We start from the raw sequence: 26434 nt of genomic DNA, 5'->3' as shown, positions 1-26434 counted from the left end.
CAGGAAAATGCCGCCACGGCTCCGGATGAGGCTGACCCCCTCACCGGCCGAGGCGATACATCGTGCAGTAGGCAAGGGCTTCAAAGCCTTCGCCGAGATGACGTCGGAAAGCTCCTTCTTCCAAAGGATTTGTCCGCGCCATTATGCGAGTCTCATTCTCTCCCTTCCCTTTGTTTTGTATGTTCTTCAATTGCTCGTCACGGTCGGACGAAGGGCGCCCCCATGCCCCTCAGCCGGCCGAGGCCCTCCACTCGGACTGCAAGGCGCAGTCTGGAGAGGAAAAGCCTTCCCAGGCTCATCGCAAGATGGGCGATGACAGCGGCAAGAAGCCGCGTGCAACTCTACATCCCGCGGACGGGTGCGAGGCTCAGACGAAAGGGCGCCTTTGAGCCGATGAGATGTCTGAGTTGGGGGGGGGGGGGGCGGAGCAGGCGGTGATCAGAGGGTGAATGGCCCAGGCAGCACTTGGCGGTACAGTACTGTGGTCCAGGGCAATTGAAGAATTCACCGCAGACAAGCCTCTAATTAACAAGGGCTATCTTTCTAGGACCCGCCCTTTAAGACCCTCATTTGACGCCGTCGCTTGGCAAGTCTACTGAAGTGTAAACACTTCGGACGCCTCGTGCTTTTGTTAGCGTGCAGTGGCAGGCTACTTGCCATGTCGCAAAAGCGGTAGATCGCACGGTTGGTGGGCATCGGGTGTCCCGCTAGGCCCAGAGAGTCCGGCAGGAGTTAGTCGCTTGGGCGCCTGACACGCCGTCAAAATTTGGGTACTCGCGGCGTCCCCTTCGGTTTCTCCTGCGTTGTGGATGGGAAGACTGCCAAACTACCGCCAATATACAGCGCTTTGATCTACCCCTCACTACTGTCATACCAATTTTGGTGAAATTTTGCATCAGTCTGTCGGCATGAGCTCTTCCGAGCCTAAAAGCTAAAAACGAGGAGCTGGACGTAAAGACGGACACGAAACTGAGGATTGATCTACCTTGTCAAATAATCCTTGCGTTTGTACGTAGGCTGCTTCACTTTCGCCAAGGAATGCTGGATTGACCCTAAGGCACTGAACGCTGCGATGCCCAAAGTGATATACTGCCGAGCCATCTTACCATGAGGTCGCCTTAGTCTGCTGCTTAGCTTCAGTGCGTGTCTGATTCGGCCAAAGCCCAGTAAAGGACTTACCCACTAGGCAGTGTATGCACTCATTGGATAACTTCATATTGGTATGTGTATGTACATATTACTCCCGTGCTTTTCTTGAGTCGCTTTCTCCCAGCTTCTCTCTCCGACTGGCCCAAGCCACATCTCGACTTTGCTCCCTTCGACTGTGTTTCCTTACCGTGCGCTCGACCCATCTGACAGCACCGAATCGCCATAATAGCGAACCTGCCTACGATGCGTGAAATTGTATGCAGCCTAGGCCCGACTTGACGCACAATGGAGCTCATACGGCTGACTTTGCGGCCCCTATTTGCGTCTAGGTGCACCTCCAGGCCGGCCAGTGCGTAAGGATTTGATTCGTGTCCAACGGTTCGCCGATCCTGAATAATGATTTCACAGGGCAACCAAATAGGTTCTGCCTTCTGGCAGACTATTGCCGGCGAGCACGGCCTAGATAGTAATGGCATGTAAGCACACTGCCCGGTGGCAGCACGGAATGTCCCTTTGATCTCACGTTCATCTAGATACCATGGAGACTCCGACCTGCAACTCGATCGGATGAGCGTCTACTTCACTGAGGTGCGTAGTACTACAGGGCTTGCTCGCATCAATTCCGGTCCTAACAGAGCGTACATAGGCGTCGAGCAACAAATATGTCCCACGCGCTGTGCTCGTGGACCTAGAGCCTGGTACGATGGATGCGGTTCGCGCCGGCCCATTCGGTCAACTGTTTCGCCCAGACAATTTTGTCTTTGGACAGTCAAGCGCCGGCAACAACTGGGCCAAGGGCCACTACACTGAAGGCGCTGAATTGGTCGACCAGGTGCTCGACGTAGTCCGTCGCGAGGCCGAGGGCTGCGACTGCCTGCAGGGCTTTCAAATCGCTCACTCGCTCGGCGGCGGTACTGGCTCCGGCATGGGTACGCTGCTGATTTCTAAGATTCGCGAAGGTAAGAGTTGCCTCGATCTCTCGTGGTGCTACATACTTACCACGGCAGGAACAGAGTTCCCGGATAGGATGATGGCTACTTTTAGCGTCGTGCCGTCGCCGAAAGTGTCAGACACCGTGGTGGAGCCATATAACGCGACCTTGTCCGTGCATCAGTTGGTTGAGAACTCGGACGCAACTTTTTGCATCGACAATGAGGCACTGCTAGATATTTGCATGCGTACATTGAAAATATCGAACCCTTCGTACGGCGATCTCAACCATCTTGTATCCGCCGTCATGTCCGGTATCTCAACTTCATTGCGCTTTCCCGGCCAGCTGAACTCAGATTTGCGAAAGATGGCCGTTAACATGGTAAGCCCGACCCTGCCGTGCCGGGCTGCGCGACCGTCATTAGGTGATGCTAACAATGCTCTCCCATTCTGTCCAGGTTCCCTTTCCGCGTCTACACTTCTTCATGGTTGGCTTCGCACCACTAACCAGTCGTGGCGCGCACTCTTTCCGCCCTGTTACCGTACCCGATTTGACCCAGCAGTTGTTCGACCCCAAGAACATGATGGCCGGCTCCGACTTCCGTAACGGCCGGTACCTGACCTGCTCCGCTATCTTCCGTGGCAAAGTGTCCATGAAGGAGGTGGAGGACCAGATGCGCAACTTGCAGCGAAAGAACTCGGCTTATTTCGTCGAATGGATCCCCAATAACATACAAACGTCGTCATGCTCCGTCCCACCACAAGGTCTGAAAATGTCATCCACCTTTATCGGCAATTCGACCGCCATCCAGGAGATTTTCAAGCGCGTTGGCGAGCAGTTCACCGCCATGTTTCGCCGCAAGGCATTTCTGCACTGGTACACGGGGGAGGGCATGGACGAAATGGAGTTTACGGAAGCCGAGTCCAACATGAATGACTTGGTATCAGAGTACCAGCAGTATCAGAATGCGACCGCGTACGACGAGGAGGAGGCCGGATACCGTGAGGAGGAGTATGCCGAGGAGGAGGTCCCAGGTGAGGGGCTCACCTAAATTGTAATGGCTCTGCGACAAGGCACCTGGCTTAGTTTAGTGTCCCCGGCTTGCCATCGTCGAGTCTAGATGTCCAACTTTTCTGCTTTCGGCTTCTGTTTCCTTTTCAACCAGGCACTGCTTTCGGCTCAAATGAACCTGCGCACACCCGATAACTTCGTCACGGCCCCCCCCCCCCCCGCCTCCCTAGATGTTAGTAATCTTGCCGACCATCTCCATTAGCGCACTAAGCTTCGCTTCCGTCACTCTTATCACTTCCTCCAGGTTCCTTACATCCGTTTCTGTTTCCTGGAGCTTCACACCCATCGGTTGGCGCCACGGGTACCTCTCCAAAGGGATGAGATTGTCTGCGTCTGACTGACCGAGCTCTATCCGCTCATCTAGCCACGCCAATAGCTCCCCACCTGTTGAACGGCCCATCTCATCACAGGCCGCGGGATGATGAGAACAGAAGGGACCCATACTTCGCTCGTAAAGCAAGACAGCCTTCGAAGGCGCGCACACGAACCGAACACATATAGCCACCAGCAAGGCCACGAGCAGCGTGAGGTCGTGCCGGGCGCCGACTGTTGACGTGGATGGTGCGACCGAGCCGTTCTTATTCAGGACTTTGAAGAAGCAATAAACTAGCAGAGACACCTGCTCGCGCACGACCTCCGCGCAAGGAAGGCTGCTCTGTAGCAAAAGAACGCCAACCGATTAGTTTATGCCACAGAGTGGCCAACAACTTCTACCCCCATCGTCAACTCTCAGCATTGTGACCGTTAACGCCCCGAGCAAATATTTTCCCCGCCAACTTTATCTTCATATTCAAGGACTCGATCCGCGCTCGAGACTTCAACCGTGACAACGGGCTAACCATCAAGATAGAGTGGCGTGGTTCAGGGTACTGTCCCAGCCTGCGCCTACACGTTTGTTGGCATCCGTGGCCAGTGGCCCACTGCGCCGCCGGTATGGCATAATACCCGAATGTGCAAGACTCGAAGCCCGTGCTCGCGCAACGACTGTCAAGGACCGGCTGGGCGTTGATGGATGGCGCCAATTCGCCTTTTGCGGTAATCAGTAGCTTTAATCCAGTTATGTGTAAATGCAACGCAGAAGGCGAGGACGATGCAAGCTGCGGTGGCGAGAGGTCCCACTAAAGAAAAAAAAGGCAAACCCGTACGATGCGGATTGAAACGCATCGTTGTGTCCAAGCTCCATGGCGAGGCCGACCTGCATAGCAGCAAGGACTATGGCGATGTAACGGTGACGCTTGCTGGCCATGTAAAGTTATCGCGAAAGAAGGGACCGTATCGGTCCCATGTGGGCATGTATCCTCGCAACGGGTCCTGCAAGAAGTATATCTTATTCAGTCGACTCAGGCGTAGCTCGCCATGGTAGAAGCGCCGGTCGATGTGGGGGCAGATGCGCTGTGTATCCAGTTGCTCGACAAGGTCTCTCCATTCCGACCATTTGACATCAGGCGGAAGTAGCTGTTTGTCCGTAGCGATGCGGAAGTCGCTCTCGTACGAAATGAGCGCGACGTAGGAGAACAAAAAGCCCATAGCACGCTTCCGAAGCCCATGGTTGCAATCATCCTTGCGCAATTGACCTGACGCGTCGTCGCTACCACCGCGCACTGCCCCTGTGATTCTGAGAGGTATGCAGCCCAAAAGCTAGGCTCGAGGAGAAATCGCGGTATCGGCTTGAGGAACAGCTTTCCCGTTGTCCAGACGAGATGCATGTCCATACGTTCGGTGATGATTATTTCGCGCCCGAGTGGTATCTGCTGGTGAAGCAGTCGCGGTGGAGCAAGGCGGCCTGCGAGCCACAGCCAGTCGTGGATTGTGTCGAGCCGGTGGAGGTCCAGCTCTCGCTCGAGACAGGCAGAGACATGGCGACCGACAGCTGCCACATTGTCTGACTCGGTACGGTACGATGCCGGCATGAGCGAGGCGTGATAGTCGATCGATGGTGGCACATCATCGACTGGGCGGTCGGGCTTTAGGAGCTGGATGGAGAATGGGGCATCCTATAGTCGCAATGGTAGTGCACAGCCATGTCAGAAGGCAGGCTGGTCGCCATGTGCTTGGATTACCTTGCGTTTCTGCCGCCAGTGCGCGTCGCTAGGCATAATGGTATGCTGGAGGATCTCGCGTGGTCGCTTTCGACGCTGTCGCCTCTGGCCAGACCAGATATTGACAGATGCATTCTGCGTCGCTCAGCCGTCGCAACGAACCCCGGTAGCACGTGAATGATTGGCGCACTTGTGTTGTCACCGTTAGAGGCAGGGCTGCAGGAGCTCGTCCTCACGGAACTGTTGGTCAGCACTGCATATTCCTCGCCAGCCCCTTCGCACTGTCCGCGTGACATTGCCTCTCCCCTTCTACCTTCATCCTCGTGATTGTCGTGCGCTTGCTGTGCGAATCTCGAGTACCTGTGTTACGTACGAAGGCTGGACTGCCGAGTTGGGCGCGGCCGGGTAGCCAGCGCCTCTGAACGTACTGGGAGATTGGACCCCCGATGGCGACGGACCTCACGTCGGGCCTGCCTCTGACGGTCCTCGACGGCACAGCCACCCTCGTGTTCTTGTGGCTGTGAAGCCACAATCGGCACTCACTAGCCTCACATCAGCGGGCCGAAGTGTTGCCGGGCCGTCCCGCCAGGAGCCACAGCAGGGCCCTGGAAGGTCCACGTTTCCTCCGCCAGAGCCCAAGAGTTGGTTCAGCGACGTCGAGGAGATCAACTCGACAGCCGTATGAGATACTGTACCCCAAGCCGACAGTTGACAATGACGATGTGTTCGAGGTTAAGTAAGATCTCATGCGCCTTAGAGTGGAAGCAAGCTTAATAGAGGCAGCGCCATCGCTGTGGACGAGCTCGGCTCCGGCTTCCATGGTTCAGGGGCATGGGCAGACGGCTCACGCGGGTCGAACCTGGGAAGATGTGGAAGCTCCACCGCGGAGAGCGGAAAGGGAATCGCATCTCTATTCATGGGTTGGCCTTCATCAGAATTCATCGCTTCCCAAGTTCAATCGGTGAAACATGCCACGCATCTCCACTCGTCTACTCTACCCATCTATGCAACACAACAGTCGTCGAGCCTCTTCCTCTAACACCCTCGCCAAGGCCCACGACTGTCTCTCCTGCACTCGACACACTTCGTCGCACTTGTCAGCTCTACTCCACACTGCCGCCAGTGATCAGCACCATCACCCGCCACGCCCGGCCCCGGTTGTCGACCCCGTCAGTCCGGCGCGCCGACAGTTCGCACAAGCGCCACAAGGGGCCTTTCGCCCAGCCACCGCGCGCTCCCTCGTTGCGGTAGTGCCATCATCAAGCCACGATGGCCGCAGTCCAGCCGCAAGCCGCATCTCTGCCGCCAAAAGGTAGAGGACCGCCAGGTCCCCCAACCAGCGCTGGCCGTCACGCGGTAGCAACTCATCAAACCAGGCCTTCGCGTCCCACACGGCCGAGTAACGACAGCACCTGAGACGGTAAACGCGACACCGTTCACGCACGAAGCCCGATCCCCCAACAAGCGGGGCCGCTGTAGGCGCGTACCGCGGCGGCGTGACCTCGTCATGGTCCACCCATTTCCATCCGTGACATAATTCGATGTGTTTCCGAGCATCGGTGTCACGCTCCCAGTACTGCAGTCTGACACGTGAATATGGTAGACTTGCTGACTTTCATTGCCTCCTTCGCAGCGGCGCTTGCGGCCCTCACGATATTACCGTGCTCCTGCATGCTCGCAATAGTCCGTTGTGCATTTTGTTTGCAGTCTGTAGTTCGTCTCGGAAGCCTTTTCCGTGGCGGCCATCGTTTCGGTCTGTGTGTCTCGATAGCTTCTTGGCTACGTCCAGCATTAGCTGTACCTTGCAACTTGATGACCAGAGGTTCCAATGACTGAGTGCCTGACTATGAGCGGATCGATGGGTGGTCCGTCTGCGTTGAACCGACGTCAGTGCCCGTGTCGATAGTCGGCTGGCCAGATTCGATCCTTAGGCACGAGGTCGCCATGCTGCGTGCGTCGCACTTGGGCTATGAGACGGGCACCGGACCTATCCAATCGACCTTCCCGAGCGGTGTTGCGGCGCGGCAAATTGTTGTTGTTTCAAAGATTTTGCCCTCGTTCGTGACGAATTTTTTTCACCGCGTTCAACCAGCGGCGCCTCGGCTATTTGCGTATCTGCCCACTCACAAGGCTGGGGCTAAATAGCGGCTACAACCGAGTAAATCTCTGATGAATCTCTATCAAATTCGCGAACTTATCGCGCCTGGCAGCCGCTCTTGTACGGGGCGGTAGGTTGCGCGAGGGGGCCCAGCTGAGGGATTTGCCGCGGAGTTTAGTAGCCGCCAGGCAATTCCTTTTTTTTTAATATTTTTTTATATTACTTTGTGGACTTTGGGAGTGGAAAGCAATGCCCCGACCATAAGATTCATGGTAATTGCTCCTCCAGATACGGTAACTTCCGCCGCTTCCCATTCCGGATCTAACAGACCCTAGAGAACTTGAAAGTTTTTGTGGTCAGCCCACAGTGCAAGCATATCCTGCTTGCTTGCTGCCATGGCTCTGGTTACGCTCCTACTTTGGCGCAATATGTCGCAAATAAGTCGGCGTTGGAGCGAATTACGCTTCTTGAGAGACCTCGACTGCCACATGGACTGAAGTCTTTACAGCTCAGAAGGGCCAAGTTCACCTCGGTGTTGACTCAGCCCCGGACGGTACCTGATGAGGCCAAGGACGAGCAGACAAGCACCGACAGAAGCAGCTAATGGCTTACCCCGTGCGTCGCCTACACCCGCATTCATCGGGGCCTTGGACGGCGACCTTTGTCGCTAACGAAGGAAACACTCCAGCGCGTGTCGATGACGGGGACGGCATCCGCTACGATAACTGCACAGGTGGATCTGCGATTTGAGAAAAGGCTCGTATTTGCACGCCTGTCATGACTACGCTGCTAGATTGCAATGTACAAGCATGGGTGGAAGTGCCAGTATATTTCTACGCCTCGCATGTCAGGTCGATGCGCAATTATTTCTGAGATACGCGTCGAACGCTTTTGCTCTGCCCACGGCTATATTTCTCCTGCCTTCACGTTGCCCAACCCACACATGGCCAAGATAACGGCTACGGAACCCTCCTCGATATTCACGTCGCCCACATAGCCAAGATTCCCATCCCCAACCCGTGCAAGCGCAACTGCTGTCTCTCCAACAGTGTTTGTACTTGTAGGAGCAAAAACCAGGGACTCAACAATTGAGCATTCGTCCGTCTTATACCACGCCTCTGAGTTCGCAACGTTTCTCACAAAAAGGGCCTTCTGGCTAAACCGCGGCGATAGTGCCGTAGCCGAATTGAAACCAGCAGCATCTCGGTTCAGAATGAGAGTCGTTCTGTGGTACGAGCCAGCTTCCCAGCTCAGCCCAGCCCTGGCAAAAAAGGACTTCATGATGTCCGGTCGAACAAAGGAAGGGAAGTTGCCCATGACCACTGCCGTTCCCCCATAGTGAATATAACGCAGAGTCGCATCCCACACGTCCGTGTATTGTCTGAGGGTGAGAGCGGCGTCTGCGATCAAGACGGCCGACGGAGGTGGGTCATCTGACAGCTTGCGGATGGCAGTGTTTGCTTCCTCGACGCGTTCCAGGGTGGCTTTGGACATAAGTGCCCCGCATATAGGCTCGTACACCTCGTCGAAGAACTGCCCGCGGTTTAGGGATACCAAGAGAACCCTGGCTTTGCTCGTGGCCATGGCAGCATGCAGTTGTCGTGACGTGGCCGGGCTGTGGGGTGAGGAAGGCGGGGTTACATGGAATGCGGCTGCTGTTAGGGTCGCACAACCTTTGTCATCACACTTTCTGGCATCTAACTGTTAATAAAGTGGCGGTACTCTTCTATTTCTCGGGGGTCTCCATCGTCACTAACTGCCACGATGCCAAGGAGTTGCAGCGCAGTCACGTGGTCGGTGCTGCTGACAGTGTTGGCCCCACTGCGATGTCACGTCACTGTCTGTGGCCCCCTTCAACCTCATGCACCATCACCTACCTCCCTCATGATGGCGGGCGGCGCACCAGCAAACGCTGAATCCCAGGCGCCGCTTGCGGTAAACAACCAACCGTAGTCGTCTCAGCAGTCACCGCCGCAATCGCAGCCCGCGCCTGTAGTCGACGGGCCGAACTGCCCTGTTCCGACTGCGCTCGCCGGCCCAGAGCCCCGGGTGCCGTCGCGAGTGGACATCATAAGACCGACGGCTACGCTCCGATTGTACGTGACCGCCCGCTACGCGTCCGTTCGTCGCTACAGCACGAGCGTGGATCCGGAGCAATAGCGACGACGTGAAGGCTGATTAGTTGAGTGCATGTCCCTAGTGGGTTACGCACTACTAGATGGCCGAGGCCGGCTTGCCGCCGGCACCACAGACGGACCCGCGGTTTATGGCGGCTCCTCGGCCTCGCTACTCAAAAGTTCGTCGCCGATATTGCCGTCGATGCGTACCAGTAGAGCCGCATCCGCGGCACGAGCAACCCCAGCAACCCCATAGGCTCACTTAGCGCCGCAGCCGGGTCCCCCATTCCCAGATACCAGGCCGGCGGTCAGGGCGGCACCCAGAACAGGACTATGCTTACTATAGAGGACCTAGGCATGACAGTAGGCGAGTACTGTGTCAACGTCAAAAGGGGAGAGTCTTGCCGGTAAAGGAACTATGCCTCCAGCATGGCATAGATGGGCGCTAGATACACATGGATGGATGAACGAAGGGGATCGCGTTCTTAGCAGCAGCCCGGACCACCAGCTACAGCGGCGTTTGAGGTCATCGTTTGGCCCCTTGCCCTCGAGCCCTCCCTCCGCGGTACCTCGGCGCTACGACTCACTCGAATGGCCCCGACCGTTCGGATGACCTACGAAGTTCGGGTTGTGTCGCCTTTGGGCCCCCCATACCGACAAATCGTCTAGAGGCTGCCCAAAGCCGCCCGGACCGACGGCTGCAGCACCGGCTGCCAAAGATTCTCCTCCTCCAGCCGCCCCTGCTGCGGCCATGCTCCGGGCGGGCGGCACAATACCACACTCACAGGCAATCGCTGGCTCAATTGCGGCCCAGCTCTCTTTAGCGACCATGGATCGGAATGAGCTTCCATCCGGGCCGCGCAGGGCGGCGTTCGTTCCCGCGGACGGGAATGCATCTTCATCGGTAGATCTGTCCTGTCTCTACCGCGAGCCAAAAAGAGGCACTGTATTGCATAACAACAAAGCATAGGTACGCCTCCGTTTACGCAACCCTGCTATGGCAGAACATATTTGGCAAAGCGGGGGACGCCTTAATGTGTTTGAGACAGGTTCCGGAACCGAGAGCCGAGCTCACTGAGACACTGCAACGGCGGGCCGGCCCTAACGGCGACGGACCGGCCTGCAGCCGCCTAACTAGCGCTCTTAAAGTTTGCCCACCCCCCTTGGACACTGAACGGCTTTTACCTTCACCCAGGGCGCTCTGCTGAACGAAGGTACTTTACTGAACGTTCTTTGAAACCGTCTACCAACAAACCCAGGTAGTTCGACAAGGCCCACCACAATGGCTCCCGTATCGCGTACCACAACCGCCATACTACAAAGCATCGTCCATCATGTTTTCCTCCCTCCAAAGTTGCCTTCGGGCGAGGACGAGGGCCTTTGGGTGCCGGCTTTGATCGATTTGATCCTATCGGCACTGAGCACATTCCGGGATCACCAAACTGATGCGGATGACGTCGCTTTCGTAACGGCGGCGATCAGTAGCATCCGCAACTTTCGGGAGGCACGCATGGAGTCAGGGGAAATTTCCGAGCCGGCGTTGCAAAAGATTCTGGGGGCCCAAACTCTCATAGGTAGGCGCAATATCATTGCGTTAACATAAATCTAATCCCGGTCGCAGGGACGGTCATTCCGTTACACGTTGTGGCTCAAAACGCGGGCGTGGTCATTCGCCCGATGTCATCCGGTGTGCGTTTCGAGGTTTTTGAACTATCGCCATCGAACGCGGCTGTCTACAGTGGGCCTGGCCGGCTACGACGATACTTTCCAGAAGATGCGGTCACCGTACCGCAAGATGCGTTGAACTGCATAGATTTCTGGAACGCCATGGCCACCACTTTAGCAAGAATGAGCAGTGAGCCCGTTCGCGAGATGCAAGCGCGTGCAACCAAAGCCAATGCTAAGCAGGTGGAAGAGCGAGACACGGTGGAGCCTTTTATCGTCAAGAACCTGCTCGTGGCTATCCTAATAAGTCTCGGCGGCTCACAAGTGTCGGTCTCGGGCTTCTGGAAAAAAACTCGAGAGGAAGTCATGTGGAGCGACGGCAACAAGCTACCATGGCGCCGATCTCCGGTTTGGCTACTTCTCAGGGTTGTTTTGCAACAGGAACTCTCTCCAGCCCACGCCGCCGGATCTCACGGCCTTTACAAGAGATACATGGTCTTCTTAATGTCGAAAATTATGGAGCAGTGCCTCGATTCTGACATGCATTCCGACGCGCTTGCTGTTATGAGCACCAAAATCGGCCGCCGTCTGCTCAAGCTCGACACTCAGGAGGAGCCCTGGCTCCTCACCGTGGCCGCGGCGGTTCGACGCGTGAACGAAACCCTCCAACAGCGCTGGCGAGATACGATTGCCCAAAACGAGAAAGTCCTTGATGTTCCCCAGTTTGACCTACACAGGACGATTTCGGATCTCACCTCCCAGATACCGCCGCTGGATGACTACCTGGAGAGTATCATGACCAGAGCACCCAGAGTTGCAACAACGTTCGTTCCACCGTCGCCAGACATATGCTCTCTAGAAAAGGACGCACTCCCCCATTTCTCCTGTTTCAGCGAGGTGCAATCCGACCCGTATGCCCTGCACAACATAGCTTCGTTCGAAAATTGGGTCGGAGCACACCTCAGCGCTTGGGTTGCCGACCATGGAGCCTGCAGCGGCGCCGGCGTCAATATCCGCGACATCATTAAAGAATACCATGCCAGGGCCTTGGCTGCGTACCAGGGGCGTCCGGATGCGCTATCACGAATGTTTCTAACCATCCTAGAGCTCTGGATTGCATGCGACAAGACTTCGATCATGTCATGCCCCTTAATCGCGGACTACGAACCCGAGATCCCTATTGAGCCATTCGGATCGCTCTTGCTGAAGCTGGCTAGCGACATGAAGAGGTTGTTCACAGCGGAGACGTATTTGTCTGAGCGAAAGCGACGTGCGATATACAATCGCTCCGCCCTGTTCAACCATGGTAAGAGCGATGACTTCGGTGTCAAGTTCTTCTCTTCGTCAACCTGCCATCAAACTCTATTGCGGCGGATTGAGAAGGATGCTCGGGACGCGAGATCCGCCAAACGTACAGAGTTTCAACGGCTTCAGGCGGAGTACGACCGGCTTATGGACGACTCCAGGCGCTTAGTCTGCCAATATTGGACGACCACCGACGAGTGGGGTGATGAGCAAGTCATTCATAATTGGACCTGTAACAAGTGTGATCTGGAAACGAGAGCCAAGGCACTGAAGATACAGGCACATGAGTGGCCTTTGCCCAGTGAGAGGTCATTGGCTCAAGCTGTTGTATTTGAGCTTAGGGTCCCGCAGTCGTTTGGTGCGTGGAGAGACAGCACGCTGTTCGTCCTGCGGACGGTCTTGCAGTTCGGGTCTACTGACCGGACGCCAGACTATGTGTGCCAGCTGAAGGATTACAGCGAACTGGGGCACCATTTCCAGCCACATTCCCCGACAGTCAAAGTGGAACTCTTTTCGGAAGCAAAACCCCATGCAAAGACTCATCGTAAGGAGCAGTTTGTGCGCACCGCCAACGAGAGCAATGTGTGCCTGGACACTGGACCAAGGTGGATGCTGCTCAACAGCACGACCGGAGGGTCCTTGGGCCGGCCAATTTCGTCGCGATATATTTCTGACGTCTGCACGCTACGGCTGGATGGCCCGTCCCAGCCCCTGCAGTGCTTCCTTTCGAGGCCGTGGGATGCGCCTGATGGAACCGACCCAAATCGTGTCGTCTCCGCACAAAACACATGCCCTCCGCATCTAACAACAGATGAATTCAAGGCTCTAGCCTCACTGCCATTAGGACGGTTCATTGTTTGGCTTAACGTCTTGACGCAATTAGCCATGCCCTCCATCGACCTCAGTAAGGTCGAGACCTTGGCGTTCCTGTGGCAGGTTAGTGAGCAGTGCGGGCCGAGATCCGCCACTTGGAGAAGAGCAATACATGAACGGCTCGAAGACACAGGATTTCTTCGCCAGTGCCTTGCCAACCTGACTGACTCCTTGGAGAGATTTAAGGAAAGCTGGGAATCGCGCCTCGGCCTCGCTACATTAACTTTACTAGCCACTCGGCTGTTGTCACTCGGCTGCGGCAGTTTATCTGACCGGTTCCTGGGATTCCTCGTCTTGAGTCGTGTGGTAAGCTGTGGTTGGCAACGCACTCTGCGACAGAAGGCAACCATCTCTCAGGACTACAAAACGCGCCTCGACCTGTTTCAGCGGACTCGTGAAGCCGCTTTGGTCTGCCTGCTGTCATTCGATGTTGACGATGAGCACCTGGTATCGTTGTTAAATAACCCGGATACGGCGCGATTTTACTGGGAAAGCCTCATCACTTTACGCGAGACTGAGTTTAGCTTCGATAAGAACAGCGTGGCCCAGTTTCATCTCGGCTTCCGGTGTCAGCATTTGATCTGGCGGTGCCACAGGCTCACACAGACTGCCGTCATCCTGGAGAGTACCGCCATTGGCTTCGATCTGGCCATCCAAGCTTCGTGGAACAGTTTCCAGCGGGCCAGTGAATGTCCATGGCGAACCGTCAATACCGTTTGGGTTTTCACCGAAACTGTGGCGGCTGTTGAAGGATGTCCAAGCATGCTGGTGCATCTCAATCTGGTGACGGGCGAGCTGCTGGTGGATGGGTCGCCGAGAGATCGGCTCCCGGCCGACTACGAGCGCCACGCGACGTATAAGGAGCTTTTCGGCCATGCCGCGTTTGAGGCGATGCCGAGCCCAGACCCTAAAATGTCTTTCACAGCCAGCAAGTTGTTCCAAGGGTTTGAGCTCCACTTCAGAATGGATGATAAGGCAAAAGACCTTATCGTTCGTGCCACGAAGGATGGGCGAGCGTGGGAGCTGATCCTAAGACGAATCTTTCGTGCGGTTCTCCCTTCGCGGTTCGTGGAAGATTTTTCCCACTGGTATGATCCCGCCAACTCAACCATTTTGCTGCGGCCGCATGAATACCTCTGGGACGAACATAAACCGTGCTGGACAATGCTGCGCTCTGGGTCCGAATGGACGGTTAGTGATGGCACCCATGTCCGGCTTGTTTTCCCCGACAGCAGCACGTCCAGAGATCTAGCAGATATTTTACAACCTCTTGAGGAAAGCTGGGGCTTAAACATTCTGTTCAATGAGCAATCGTTGATTCTGAGTGTTCATATTCCACGGCTAAACCTGGATTTCTTTGTGGCTCCCGAGTCTGACAAGATTCAGTCACGCCAATACAGCGGGATGCACATCGACCGGAACCAAGGGATCGAGACGCTCGTTGGTCTGGAGAGCAAACTCGTACTCTGTCGCGCCGAGGGCCTCTTGACTTCACGTTTAGTCTTGATCCCGGACGGCGAACCGAGTATGTCCCTGAACAAGTTTGCCGGCATACGATCACATCCATCGGTGATGATCGGATACGATTCGACGTCTATCCAGTCGTACTACTTAGATCAACATCTTGGGGCCCTTAAGGGAAATGGCAGCCTCAAATCGTTGCTGTTCATTTCGGAACTACATGCTCTGACATCTGGCATCCTCCCGGACCCCTTCACCAGCACCTCGGGGACCGCGGAAGCCTTAAATATCTTGAACTCTGCTGCTGTTCGGTCTCTGGAGATCCGAGAAGCGGAAGCTCCGCTGCTGGAGCGGATCGCCCGCCTATCCCCATCTCGCCATTTCTACCCCAAGCATGCCCGCTCGATGCATGTCGCAACTTGGAACAAGGTCATGTCTCCAATCGCTCAGGCGGAAGCATTCGCAATCATTTGTCAGGAGCTTTATGACAATGCTACGGCAATGCAATGCTTTCAGCAGGTTCCAGTCCCCAAAGCAGATCTTAGCAGAGGACACGACGACGACCTCGCTTTGAGAAGCTGCTCCCGCTCTGTATTCGTCCATGGACAGGCCAGGGACGCCGTATCCGACCCTCCTGATCTCGATTACGAAAGGGAACCAGAAGAATCGAAAAATATGAAACAGAGAATGTGGCGTGCCATTAGCTTTGGGTCTGCAATGCGTCTACGTGGCGGTGTCCTACCACGAAAGGACTGCGCCATTACCGCAATCGGGTTCTACGAGACACTGAAGCGACCCTTCGAGCCTACCCCTGGGGTTGAACCACTGTCCACGACCGAGATACAATATCGCGCAGGGCTCCTGGAGCCCTTCTCATCCTATATTTGGCCATTATGGTGCAGCCTCCATAACATGCTAGCGAAGACGCCGCACGGGCGCGGGCCAACCGATCTGACCTGCTGGCTTACCACGCTTGCATTCGCCAGAGATGCGGATTTCTCGTGCCTACAAGCCTTGTTGGCGTTTGCTTCGCTTCCTGCGATGAGCCATGTTGAGATCCCTTCGAAGCGGTCTTACTCTCTCGCCGAAGGCTACAACTATAACTCCGCCCAAATCAAGGACTGCATCAAGGAGTCAAAACATGGTTTCGAATCCAGCGCAGAAGCCATTTCTGCCCGAAGACTTAACGAAACCAACAGACAGGCTATCAACAGGCGCCGGAATGCATATGACGCACGGATAACGAGGGAAGCGAACGAAGCTGAAGCATCCATCCAGCCCCAGTGGCCTTGCGAGGTACCAGATACGGCGGCTATTAATGCGACCTCCTTCCGGAACCGCGACGCCACGACTGCAGTTACTTGGCGCACTCAAACATGGTTTCACAATTTGGAGTTCCTTCAATATCTCAGCCGCGTATGTAAGGTCCTCTACGAAACTGACGTGATCGAGGTGGACGTTTCGGCTCAGAGCCCAGATCGCGCATTTCTCGCGCCCACTGCGGCCTGCCATAGCGTCGATATACAAAAGATTGTGGATAGGGCGAGCCCAATCCCGAAATCTTCCGACAATGCTTTGTTCGGTCATGAATTCCGATCTTCTCATGCTCGGGAAATGTCACACAACAGCGGGATTGAACGGCTGAGTAGATGTTTGAAACTCAAGGCCACTTTCCGACACGAATTGCGGTACCTCGACCGACTCGACGAGAGCATCTCATGCCTGCAAACTTACAACACAACCATGGGGCAGGGCGACAGTTGCAACAATCCGGACAAATTAAATCTTGAAGACCTTCTCAGGGTATGTCGCAAACGATGTGCAGATACTTTAAAACAGATTCGCGCCGCTTTACTCCTGGGCACCGGAAGTCTGGCCCCACTCACGCATGCGCACATGTCCTGGCAAGTAGCTGCTCAAACTCCAGTCTGGCCCGATCTGTCCAAGAGAAGTCTCTTGGCTTTGATGGGCCGGCAGTACTGGCGAGCGATACCCGCCGGGTGGAGAGAGGCAATTATTGCTCTCGGTACAAATATATGCGACCTGCAAGCTGTTGAGCGCCTTTTGGTGGCAAAGAACAACATGCAAGATTTTAACAAGGAGCTTGTCGGTCTCGAACCTCGAGGTTGGGACCCGAACGACTATCCTGACTCTCTCCTTCTCGAAATTGAAGGGAACATCCGAATCCGAGGGATCCAGGGGAAGATCGCAGCAGCTATGCGAAAGCCACCGGAAGATCGTAGTGCCGTCATGCAACTGAATATGGGAGAGGGGAAGTCTTCAGTCATCGTGCCCATCATCGCTGCGGCCCTTGCCGATGGCTCACGACTCGTCAGAGTGGTCGTGGCAAAACCCCAGTCACGCCAGATGCTGGATGTCTTGGTGTCCAAACTGGGGGGGCTCATGAACAGGCGGATATATCGAATGCCATTTTCCCGGTCCGTTAAGCTCGACGTGCCGCAGGTACATAGTCTCATCGAGATGTATCAACGTTGCGTGTCCGACGGTGGCGTCATGGTCGTACAACCCGAGCATGCACTATCTTTCCAGCTCCTAACTGTGGAGACGGCAATCCGGGGAGAGGAAGCTTTAGCTGGACACTTGTGGCGCCTGCACAAAATGCTCAATCTGAAGGCACGAGACATCGTCGATGAGAGCGACGAGAATTTTTCAACGAAGTTTGAGCTTATCTACACCATTGGCGACCAGCGCACAGTCGAACACGGCCCAGAGCGATGGCTTATAATTCAGCGGGTTCTCGGAATCATACTCAGTTACTCGCGTCAGGCCAAGGCCGAGTCTGTTCAAGGAGTGGAGTTTGACGAGGAATCCCGAAATTCCTTCCCACTTACACGATTCCTCAGCATTGAAGCCGGCGAAAGCATCCTCCAGCAGAGCGTTGCTGCGATTTGCAAACTTGGCTTCCAGAACTTCCCAATTGCACGGCAGAATGAAAATATGAGATCTTGGCTCCAAGATTACATTTCAGACCCTGACCCCTCAATCGAGACGTCGAAGGCGGTGGAAAGCGAAGAATTTTGGGCACAGTTCAAGAACAACATTCTTCTGCTTCGCGGGCTATTCGCCGGCGGAATCCTGAGATTTGTATTCGGCCAAAAGCGATGGCGCGTGAACTACGGGCTTGATCCGGCACGGAAACCTAGCACAAGACTGGCGGTCCCTTACCGTGCCAAAGATAGTCCGAGCCTTCGCTCCGAGTTCAGCCACCCAGATGTCGTCGTCTGCCTCACTTGCCTTTCGTACTATTATGGCGGATTGGGCAACGAAGACCTAACTATTTCCTTGGATCTCCTCCTCAGGTCAGATCAGGCGGATTCGGAGTATAAAGAATGGGTCACGACCAGTGACAACCTTCGGGAATCGTTCCATCACCCAAAAAGCATCAATCTCAGGGATCGGGAACAATGCTTCAAAGATGTTTTCCCGTCTTTCAGGCACGCAAAAGGTGCCGTGGATTACTTTCTCTCTCATTTCGTCTTCCCAGTGGAGATGAAGGAATTCCCGCACAAGCTGTCGGCCAGCGGCTGGGACCTCGCAGCTCCAAGGCAGCACCCGCTGACCGGCTTCAGTGGGACGAACGATTCGCAGCATATACTCCCCGCCACGGTCGTACAACTCGAACTACCAAGCCAGAAGCACACCAACGCTTTGGTCTTGGAGCACCTTCTACGTCCAGAAAATGCAGTGGTGTCTTTACACAAAGAGGGTTTACGGGGCATCTGCAGAGGTCAGGCACTGTTGCAGCTCATAGTGAAGATGATCCCCGAAGTTCGGGTCGTCCTAGACGTCGGTGCTCTTGTACTTGACATGACAAACGAGCAGTTTGCACGCGAGTGGCTGAAGTCTACATACGACCGGGACGACATTGAAGCTGTTGTCTTCTGCAGTAGCGACGATGATATCTGTGTCTTGGACCGCCGTTGGCAGATTGAGCTGCTCGCCGTCTCTCCGTTCGCGGGGCGTCTAGATCGCTGCGTTGTCTTCCTCGACGAAGCACACACAAGAGGGATTGACCTCCGTCTACCTTCTGACTACCGAGCCGCAGTAAGTTTAGGCGCGGATCTGACAAAGGACCGTCTCATTCAAGGTCGGTAATGCCTGCACCCCTCTCAACCTTATCTAACATCGAATAGCCTGCATGCGCATGCGAAAGCTCGGCGTCGGCCAATCCGTCGTTTTCTGTGTACCAGAAGAGATCGAAATAAAGATAAGAAACATGGCCGCTGGTGCCAAAGACGGCCCGATAACCGTTGGAAATGTCCTGGAGTGGGCCATCCAAGGCACTTGGGCCGACACCAGTCGGTCGATGCCTTTATGGGCTACTCAGGGCAGGACTTTCGCGAGAAACAAGGTTCTCTGGGAGCGCATTGAGTTTGGGGATGGAGGACCCTTACTCCATGGTAATATCGCAAAGGCTTTTCTGGAGGACGAGGCGCAGAGTCTCGAGGTACGATATCGCCCAAACCACACCGGCTTCCAGCACACATCGGAGGATTTCGACTTTCCCGCCGACCAAGCCATTCTCGATCAAGTCGTTGAAAGATGCGAGCTTTATGGGGAAATGGAACTTTCCTCTAGTAGACTCAGAGAGGAGCAAGAACGCGAGCTCGCGCCTGAGATCGAACAAGAACGACAGCTCGAGCGGCCCGCCCCTGCCACTCCCGCAGAGCATTCCGTCCATGCTGACGTCCGCGAGTTCGTCAAGACTGGTCTTATCAATGAAGCCACAAGAGATGATGCCTTTGCACTGGCTTTTGATGTTCTCAAGAAAACAAGCGCATCCGCGTATCTGGACCTCGATCTCTTCCCTCAAACACTACTGGTCACCAGAGACTTTGAAAGAACGGTCATTCTCACGCGAACTGCTGATGTCTGCATCGACAGCTACCTTCGGCCAGTGCAATGGATCCTCAGCAACGGGCAAGAGTACGGGGAAAAGACGACCTTTGTTATTCTCAGCCCATACGAGGCGAACGAACTCATCCCAGAGATAGAGACGTCCCAGGCTGTGATCCTCCACCTCTTCTCCCCGCGAACAAATCAGGCGCTCAGACCACTCGACTGCTTAAATTTATACACAATACCACGCGCTCCCTTTCAACCAATCCCGATGCGTATCAGAATTGAGTTGCTACTGTTTTCTGGACAACATTACTTCGCATCCTACGAGCAGTATGTTCGTGTCTGCGAGTTCTTGTGCTTGGCGCATGAGGCAACGTCGGAGGACCGCCTGGTCCAGCCAGATGGGTTCATTGAACCAGCGCATCACCCCCAAAGTCGCGACGTCTCCGGTATATTCAAGCAGAGCCCCGTCAAATTCTTGAAGGCATTAATGACACAAGTCTTGAGATCGGGTCGGGGTATAGACAAAACGCACTTGGGTAGACTGTTAGAAGGAGTGCTACTGACTCGCGAAGACTTCACGTCGTAAAGGTGGCCAAGGGACCGGATGAAGCCAGTATTAAGCCTGATCATGGTTCCCGTCTCCGCCCCCGAGACTTCGACGTTGGCTTTTGTAGGCCATGCCTGGGGTCGCTAGAGGCGCCAAACACTCTACCATCGCATGTCCTTCTCGCTGTGGGTGGTGACTCGTCCTGTGCAAGACTGGCTCTGTTGTTCGGGATTCCTCTTCTGCATGGCCTTGTCAGCGACAGGCTCACGTGCGTTTGCACGGTACCTGAGCGGCAATGATGCCGTAGCCGAAGTGACAGAGCATACGCGGCGTTCCATGGACTGGTATTACGCTTTGTACGCCGTGTCAATGCAACCGGCTAGGTCAATGCCATCAACATTACTCGTTATGCTTCAAAGAGCGCACATCACATGGGCACAACAGCCCCGACGCCCCTCACCACACCCTGCAGTCTACTGTTGCACTTGCTCGACTTCTCGCCATAGTCGACCTTAGGGCAGCTTCCTGATGGACCGCCGCGCTTCGCCGAACCCGACGCCGTCATCGTGTAGGGGCGACTCCACACGTGTCTCCATAGACAAGATATAAGGGACAGGACAACATCCAACAATGTCTCGACCTACGACGAACAATGATCATATGCCACGCCAATTCTTCTCCGCCCGATTCGTGATACCGTCATACTCCGCGTGTCTCCCAATGGTGCCTCCAACAACACCGAGACCATCACCCACTTTTCACGGTAACTAACAATTGCCCAGTGTCTCAACGGCCACAGAGCATCCAGGCCACCCACATTCTCGCTCTGTTATTTAGAATTTGGTGCTCTCTGGTGATGGTGTTCCTTGGTGCCAATTGCTCGAGCATCAGTCACGCCCTCACGGCCTTGAGGCTCAATCACGTAGTCAGTGCTGCAGACAGTGCTACGTCGACTGCAATGTCCATAAGTAACAGTGGCTACCAGCGGCGTCCTCTAACACTATGCGCTAACAACAGCCGCCTCACTTCATGATGGCGAGGGGCGTGCCAGCAAACGCTGAATCCCAGGCGCCGTTCACAAACGACCGGTCGCAGCGATCTCAGCAGCCACCCCAGTCGTCTCAGCAGTCACAGCAGCCTCAGCAGTCACCGCAGTCGCCCGCGCCTATGGTCGACAGACCCTGTTTCGATGGTGTCCGCCAGACCAGAGCCCTGTGTGCCGTCGCAAGCAGAAATTTCGCTATCGCGAGTTCCTAAGCAAGATCGACGGCTACGCGCCGATTATATGTGCCCGCCCGTCACGCGTCCGCTCGTCGCTGCGGCTCGAGCGCGAAGCTAGAGCAATAGCGACGAAATGAAGGCTGACCACGCGAGTGCATATTGCCGATGCGGTTACACACTACTATATGGCCAAAGCCGGCTTGCCGCCGGCACCGCAGACGGACCAGCGGCTCGGGCGACTCCTCGCTCTCGCGACCGAAAAGTTCGTTGTCGACATTGCCGCCGACGCGTATTCGTATAGCCTCATCCGCGACGCGAGCAACACCGGCAACCACGTAGGCTCACTTAGCGCCGCGACCCGGCTCCCCATTCCCGGACACCAGGCCGGCGGCCAAGCCGGCAGTAAAGATGGGCAGGGCAAGGGCGGGGCCTCTAACGCATCACTAGGCACCCAGAGGCTAGGCTGCGGCGGGTTCGGTCGGGGCGGCACCTAGAACAGGACGATGCTCACTATAGAGGACCCGGGCCTAGCGGTAGGTGAATACGGTGTCAACATCAAGAGGAGGGACTTTTACCGGTAGTGGAGCCTGGGGGATGACAGAGATGAATGCGGGATACACGTGGATGAACAGAGGGGAGGGTCGCGTTCTTGCAGCAGTACGGATCACCAGTTACAGCAGCTTCAGCACTGAGTCGGGGTTCAGGAGAAATAAGCTACGCCGCCATGTCTGGTATTGCTGGAATCGCCAAGCTGCCACTGCACGTCGTTCTCCTCGCCGGAGGCGGTGCCCACCCCACGTTCGTGTCCGCGCATCGGCAGGCTCACGCATGTCCAGCGGTACCTGAGCGGCAGCGATGCCGTAGCCGCAGTGACAGAGCATGCGTGGCGAGCAGTGTGACGTTCAGCGACACGAGGATGGCAGGCAGTCCTTGCGGACGAAGTGTGTTAAGACGGAGGCAACGGAGCAATCCCGGGCAATGCTAGCCTTTGGTTTCATTTCGTTTCAATTAACCTTAGCTGTTCACCTTTCAACCGCACTCGCGTGACTTGACGCATCTCCTGACATTTATGGGGGAGTTTTCCCGGTGTATAAAGACATTGCTTGCGCTGCTGCCGCGTCGGTCTTGCATCCTTGTCCGTCTCCTGATGGACTGGTTCTCTTCGAGCTCTCGAAAAGCCTCAGGATCGTCTGTTCAGGTAGCAAGGGCCACACCACAGCGACAAGCTCATGGATGTATGCCACCAACACTCCAAATACGCGACGCTCGTAGCCTGCTTCAGCCTCTGAATGGCCAGCTTCGCGGCGGAACGTCAGCCTCTCGAGTTCACGGGCGTAGTTGATGATCGCCTCCCGTGCTTCGGCTTGGTTCGTGAAATTTCGATCATCGTATTTCTTCCAGCATTCATCAATACAAGCGTTGATGAACGTCTTTTGTTCGTCGTACTCGACATGCGGTGATTTGATTGCGTATGCCTCTTGCTGACAGCGCATTGTTTGGCGCTGCACGTGCCGCAGCAGTTCGAAAACTCTGTAAGGACTTAAGGAAGCCATGCTTAGCGGCTGGAGTGGTGCGAGCAACCAAATGTACCAAGATAAGTCTGGGCCGGCTCAGGCTTTATGTTCCTCACACCACCTGTGGAAGCGCTACCAGAACCAATCGGACTTCCCCCACCAACCCCCCGGGGTGAATGGGTGAGTGATGCTCATGTGGTGTTGTAATTGAAGGCGCCACAACGAACTGGTTCACGGGGCCGGTCCCGACCCCGGGTCTGTCCCCGTTCGTTAGCCCGCCCCACAGGGCCGTTCCGACCATCTTCAGGGCGCTGAGGCCGGCGCCACACGCGTGAGACCGCTCCCCGCATCCCCGGCGCCGAGATGAGGGGCCCACTCTCGGTCTCCGCCGGCGCCGACGTGCGAAACTAGCTGATGGCACCTTGGACGGCATGGCGTTTCCTGGACCATGTTGCGAGCCGGAGACGGCCAGACCTTTAGCAGTGCGGGCCACAACCACGCGCTACCGAGTGCATGAGGCCCAAGACCCATGATGCCCTAACGCGTGCATGGTATGGATGGCTCCTCCGGGCGGCGAGAGGTCGTCCTAGCTGTATGTGGACATTTGCGTACCGAGAAGGCTCTCCATAACCGATTAACGTCGATGTTGTCGTATCGCCTTGGTGGCGCTTGCTCTGCCTTGTTGTGTCACCGAGCACCAGCGCCATTATCGAGTCGACGGGTATTACCCACTCATCAGCTTTGACGCACGCCGTGATGCGGAGTTGACGGAGGTCCGCCCGACCGCGCTCGCTAAGGATTTGCTAGTCGTTGCGGACACGATTTAGCGTGATCCCAAAAAATGAGCGATGGTGGCAGCAATATCATTTGGCCCCGGCGTCTGGCGTTTTGTGTGGCGAGACAGGTAGGGAAGTGGAAAAGGGCGTTGACCGAGGATCTGTCAAAGCAGCACAGGAGGGACCTTGGCAAGAAATCAGCTTGGGGGGACCGCTCCTAGACCCTTCCGGCTGTCTCTCTGCCTCCAAAAATTCCCTCACATCTGCAATTTCTGATTTGCTGGGCTATCACCACGGCTCTTGCTGCATGGTTGCCTCAGCGTTCATCTTGAAACTCGTGCTATTTGCCAGCTGGTCCTCGAGCGTATATGGTTGCACCCTAGGGCGTTAACCAGTGCTGATTGGCTAGGTTCGTGGAGGCTTGAGTTGCGCACGGCTCAAGGGTCGAGTAGCGGACCCCCACGCCCTTTTTGCCCACTTGGCTCCCCCCGCTTGTCTTTACCCTGGGCCGCCTACGGCCAAGCTTTAGGCCTTCAATCTGTCAAATTGCCGCTCGACGACTTCGTGCCATGCGAGTGTTCTCTCTCCGTCACAGGCCAAGCGCACTCTTGTTAGTATTTTGTCCACGAGAGCCTGTTTTGGTACTTGCTGAGGCGGCATAAGTAACACTCCGTGAGTTTTGACCGATTCCCTATTGGTGCTTGCGTCGCGTGTCCCTGCCGTGGATGCTCCCTTGACCAACATCTGCGGTTGCTTTTCGCCTGACCCGCGCCATTGCTGCCTCCGTTAACCTCCCGCTAACTTGGCGACTCGTGTTTCCGCAGCCTTTCATCCTCTGTGTAGACAAGTCCTAATGATGTCCAGAGAAGTTATCGAGCTGAGCAGCGACGACGATGACGACACCGACGAAGCCCTCCCTGTCACAAATAACCTCCACACAGGTCCGAGCTACACACAGCGGTCGCGCGCGAATGTTATCGATTGTGGGCGCGACGGCAAGGAACGGAACTCCGATACGCCCGCGCTAGCGGAAGTCGACAGTGAAGACGCAAAGACAGCCGCCACTGATCCCAACGGCAGCTTTCACGCAACCAGACGGAAGCGCAAATTCTTGCACCATAACCTGAATGAAGATGACATTCAGAGCTCTCAGACAGCAGCCGCCGCGGAGGATCTCCAGCCTTCGGTAAGAAACACCACGATGCGCAGGGTCCATTTGGGAGATTCCGTCAAGGCCTTGCTCGGCACCTGGAGAGGCTCGCCTGTTCCCCAGCCCAATCGCAGGCATGCCGTTACTGGCTCCATTGACGTGCGCGATCGTCTTCGCACCCGCGTACAGCCTTTCACCACGGCAGGTGAGCCCATTACGGACTATGGGCTTCCACCAGAACCCAGCGCCAACTGGGTCAAGTTCAAATGGATCGTCTTCGCCGATCACCTCGTCGGATTGGATAACTTACAGATCAAGGAGTATGTCCGACTTGTGACACAGCAAAACGAGGCAAATGAAACGTCGGATGCAGACCTCATCAGGGAGGCCATAGCTCGCGCCAAGGCGAACCATGCATATGACAATCTCACAGTGACTCTGTCCATCGCGCATGGCTTGGAACTGCCAGACCAGAGAAATTCTTGCGCCAAACGCAAGCACCGCAAGACCACCAGCACGGACATGGCCGAGATACCTAGCGGGCGTAATCTCCATCACAGCCTCACCGAGAAGGACCTTCAATCCGTTCGGCAGGCCGCTAAAGCCCGTGCCAAGATTCCAGCCGCTGAGTTGATCAAAGCCAAAGCGAAGGATCAGCTTGGCAAAGCGGAGGCCGCTCAGGTCCGCGTTGAGAGGCACGGGAAGAGCCGAGAGCGGCTCGCGGCGGCGGCGGCAGCAGCAGCAGCAGCGGCAGCATCGACGTTAAAGTCTCCCACCAACGGTTGCGCTCTGATCTACGAGCCCGGCAACTTGCAGCGACCGGATGATCAACAGGCGCGTTTGGAGGCACTGCCAATAAGAGCTGGTGCCAGGGACGACAAATTCTACAACGGCGTCAAGTATGAGCGCAAGTCTACGGGCCTTTTTATTGGCAAGCTCGCCTCACGGGGCACCATCATCAACATTGACGGCGAGGACTATGTGGAGTATCGCGTCCTCACCAAACCTTCATCATTCTAAGATCGCATATGCAACGCAAGCATGGTTCTTGGGCTCAATACGGGTTTGGCATCTTAGTATAGTGGCGCTGGAAAAGAATGTAGGGCTGTTGCACTGCAATGACCTATGTGTTCTCGGTTCGAAGGGGAGGAGGTTAGGTTCTAGAGTAGGATAGGTCGTGGATGGAGGCGGCGGTGTTATGCAGGATACCTAGACACGGTCGAGGCAGCGCATGTGGCAGAGAATTTCGCAGTTAGCTCATCATTCTAACTCAGGCTGCATCATTAAAAGCCCATTTCGGTAATGTCTATCTAATCGTCTCTCGGGTGCCGCCACTTTCCAGTGCGCAGCTCTGCTGGCAGGAAGTGGAAGCGATAGAAAGCGGGTTCCAGCGACTGGCGACGGTCGGTGACTTCAAACGGCGCCCGCGCTGTTTCAAGGTACCCTGAGGCAGTGCTGCCGCGTCGTTTACGCGCGATGACTTGAGCTTCTGAAGCTGTTGTCGGAAAGGATCTAGCAAGGAGGCAGATGCGCGAAGTGCAGAACTGCCACGGTCACCATCCACCCCCAGACCCCCACGAGAGAGGAGGGGGGGGGGTTTGCGTCACCCCATGCTCCCATTTCTCCCGTCACTTACCGTTTGTCGCACCGA

General features: G+C 55.7%; 6 protein-coding genes across 8 annotated transcripts; 3 read left to right on the top strand and 3 right to left on the bottom strand.

Annotated features, from left to right (window-relative positions):
• The first annotated feature begins 1291 nt into the window (after positions 1-1291).
• Positions 1292-3299, top strand: TUB2_3 (Tubulin beta chain (Beta tubulin)). 2 transcript variants are annotated; one of them, XM_047984232.1, is made up of 7 exons: positions 1292-1404; positions 1479-1502; positions 1558-1625; positions 1683-1737; positions 1796-2108; positions 2163-2461; positions 2538-3299. In XM_047984232.1, exons 1-7 carry the CDS (start codon positions 1393-1395, stop codon positions 3129-3131), a joined length of 1365 nt encoding a protein of 454 aa, XP_047840206.1. In that variant the 5' UTR covers positions 1292-1392; the 3' UTR covers positions 3132-3299. The 2 variants fall into 2 exon arrangements, with proteins under 2 accessions (XP_047840206.1, XP_047840207.1); XM_047984233.1 differs by having other exon boundaries at positions 1292-1737.
• Positions 3300-4363: 1064 nt separating this feature from the next.
• Positions 4364-4678, bottom strand: JDV02_003136 (uncharacterized protein; the record flags this gene model as incomplete). The annotated part of the gene is made up of 1 exon (XM_047984231.1): positions 4364-4678. One exon carries the CDS (start codon positions 4676-4678, stop codon positions 4364-4366), a length of 315 nt encoding a protein of 104 aa, XP_047840205.1.
• A 3380-nt stretch (positions 4679-8058) lies between these two features.
• On the bottom strand, positions 8059-9098 carry JDV02_003135 (uncharacterized protein). The gene has a single exon (XM_047984230.1). It carries the CDS (start codon positions 8870-8872, stop codon positions 8195-8197), a length of 678 nt encoding a protein of 225 aa, XP_047840204.1. The 5' UTR covers positions 8873-9098; the 3' UTR covers positions 8059-8194.
• JDV02_003134 (uncharacterized protein) lies at positions 9051-21059 on the top strand. Its single transcript, XM_047984229.1, has 3 exons — positions 9051-9384; positions 9489-18817; positions 18864-21059. Exons 2-3 carry the CDS (start codon positions 11083-11085, stop codon positions 20159-20161), a joined length of 9033 nt encoding a protein of 3010 aa, XP_047840203.1. The 5' UTR covers positions 9051-9384; positions 9489-11082; the 3' UTR covers positions 20162-21059.
• A 1351-nt stretch (positions 21060-22410) lies between these two features.
• On the bottom strand, positions 22411-22896 carry JDV02_003133 (uncharacterized protein; the record flags this gene model as incomplete). Its single annotated transcript, XM_047984228.1, has 1 exon — positions 22411-22896. One exon carries the CDS (start codon positions 22894-22896, stop codon positions 22411-22413), a length of 486 nt encoding a protein of 161 aa, XP_047840202.1.
• A 1209-nt stretch (positions 22897-24105) lies between these two features.
• On the top strand, positions 24106-26087 carry JDV02_003132 (uncharacterized protein). Of its 2 annotated transcripts, none has more exons than XM_047984227.1 (2): positions 24106-24295; positions 24498-26087. In XM_047984227.1, exon 2 carries the CDS (start codon positions 24835-24837, stop codon positions 25801-25803), a length of 969 nt encoding a protein of 322 aa, XP_047840201.1. In that variant the 5' UTR covers positions 24106-24295; positions 24498-24834; the 3' UTR covers positions 25804-26087. The 2 variants fall into 2 exon arrangements, with proteins under 2 accessions (XP_047840201.1, XP_047840200.1); XM_047984226.1 differs by having other exon boundaries at positions 24106-24305; positions 24458-26087.
• Positions 26088-26434: the final 347 nt, after the last annotated feature.

This window comes from Purpureocillium takamizusanense, chromosome 2 (genome assembly GCF_022605165.1).
Source record: "Purpureocillium takamizusanense chromosome 2, complete sequence".
Classification (NCBI taxonomy): Eukaryota; Fungi; Ascomycota; class Sordariomycetes; order Hypocreales; family Ophiocordycipitaceae; genus Purpureocillium; species Purpureocillium takamizusanense.
This window is presented reverse-complemented; position numbering and strand designations above follow the sequence as displayed.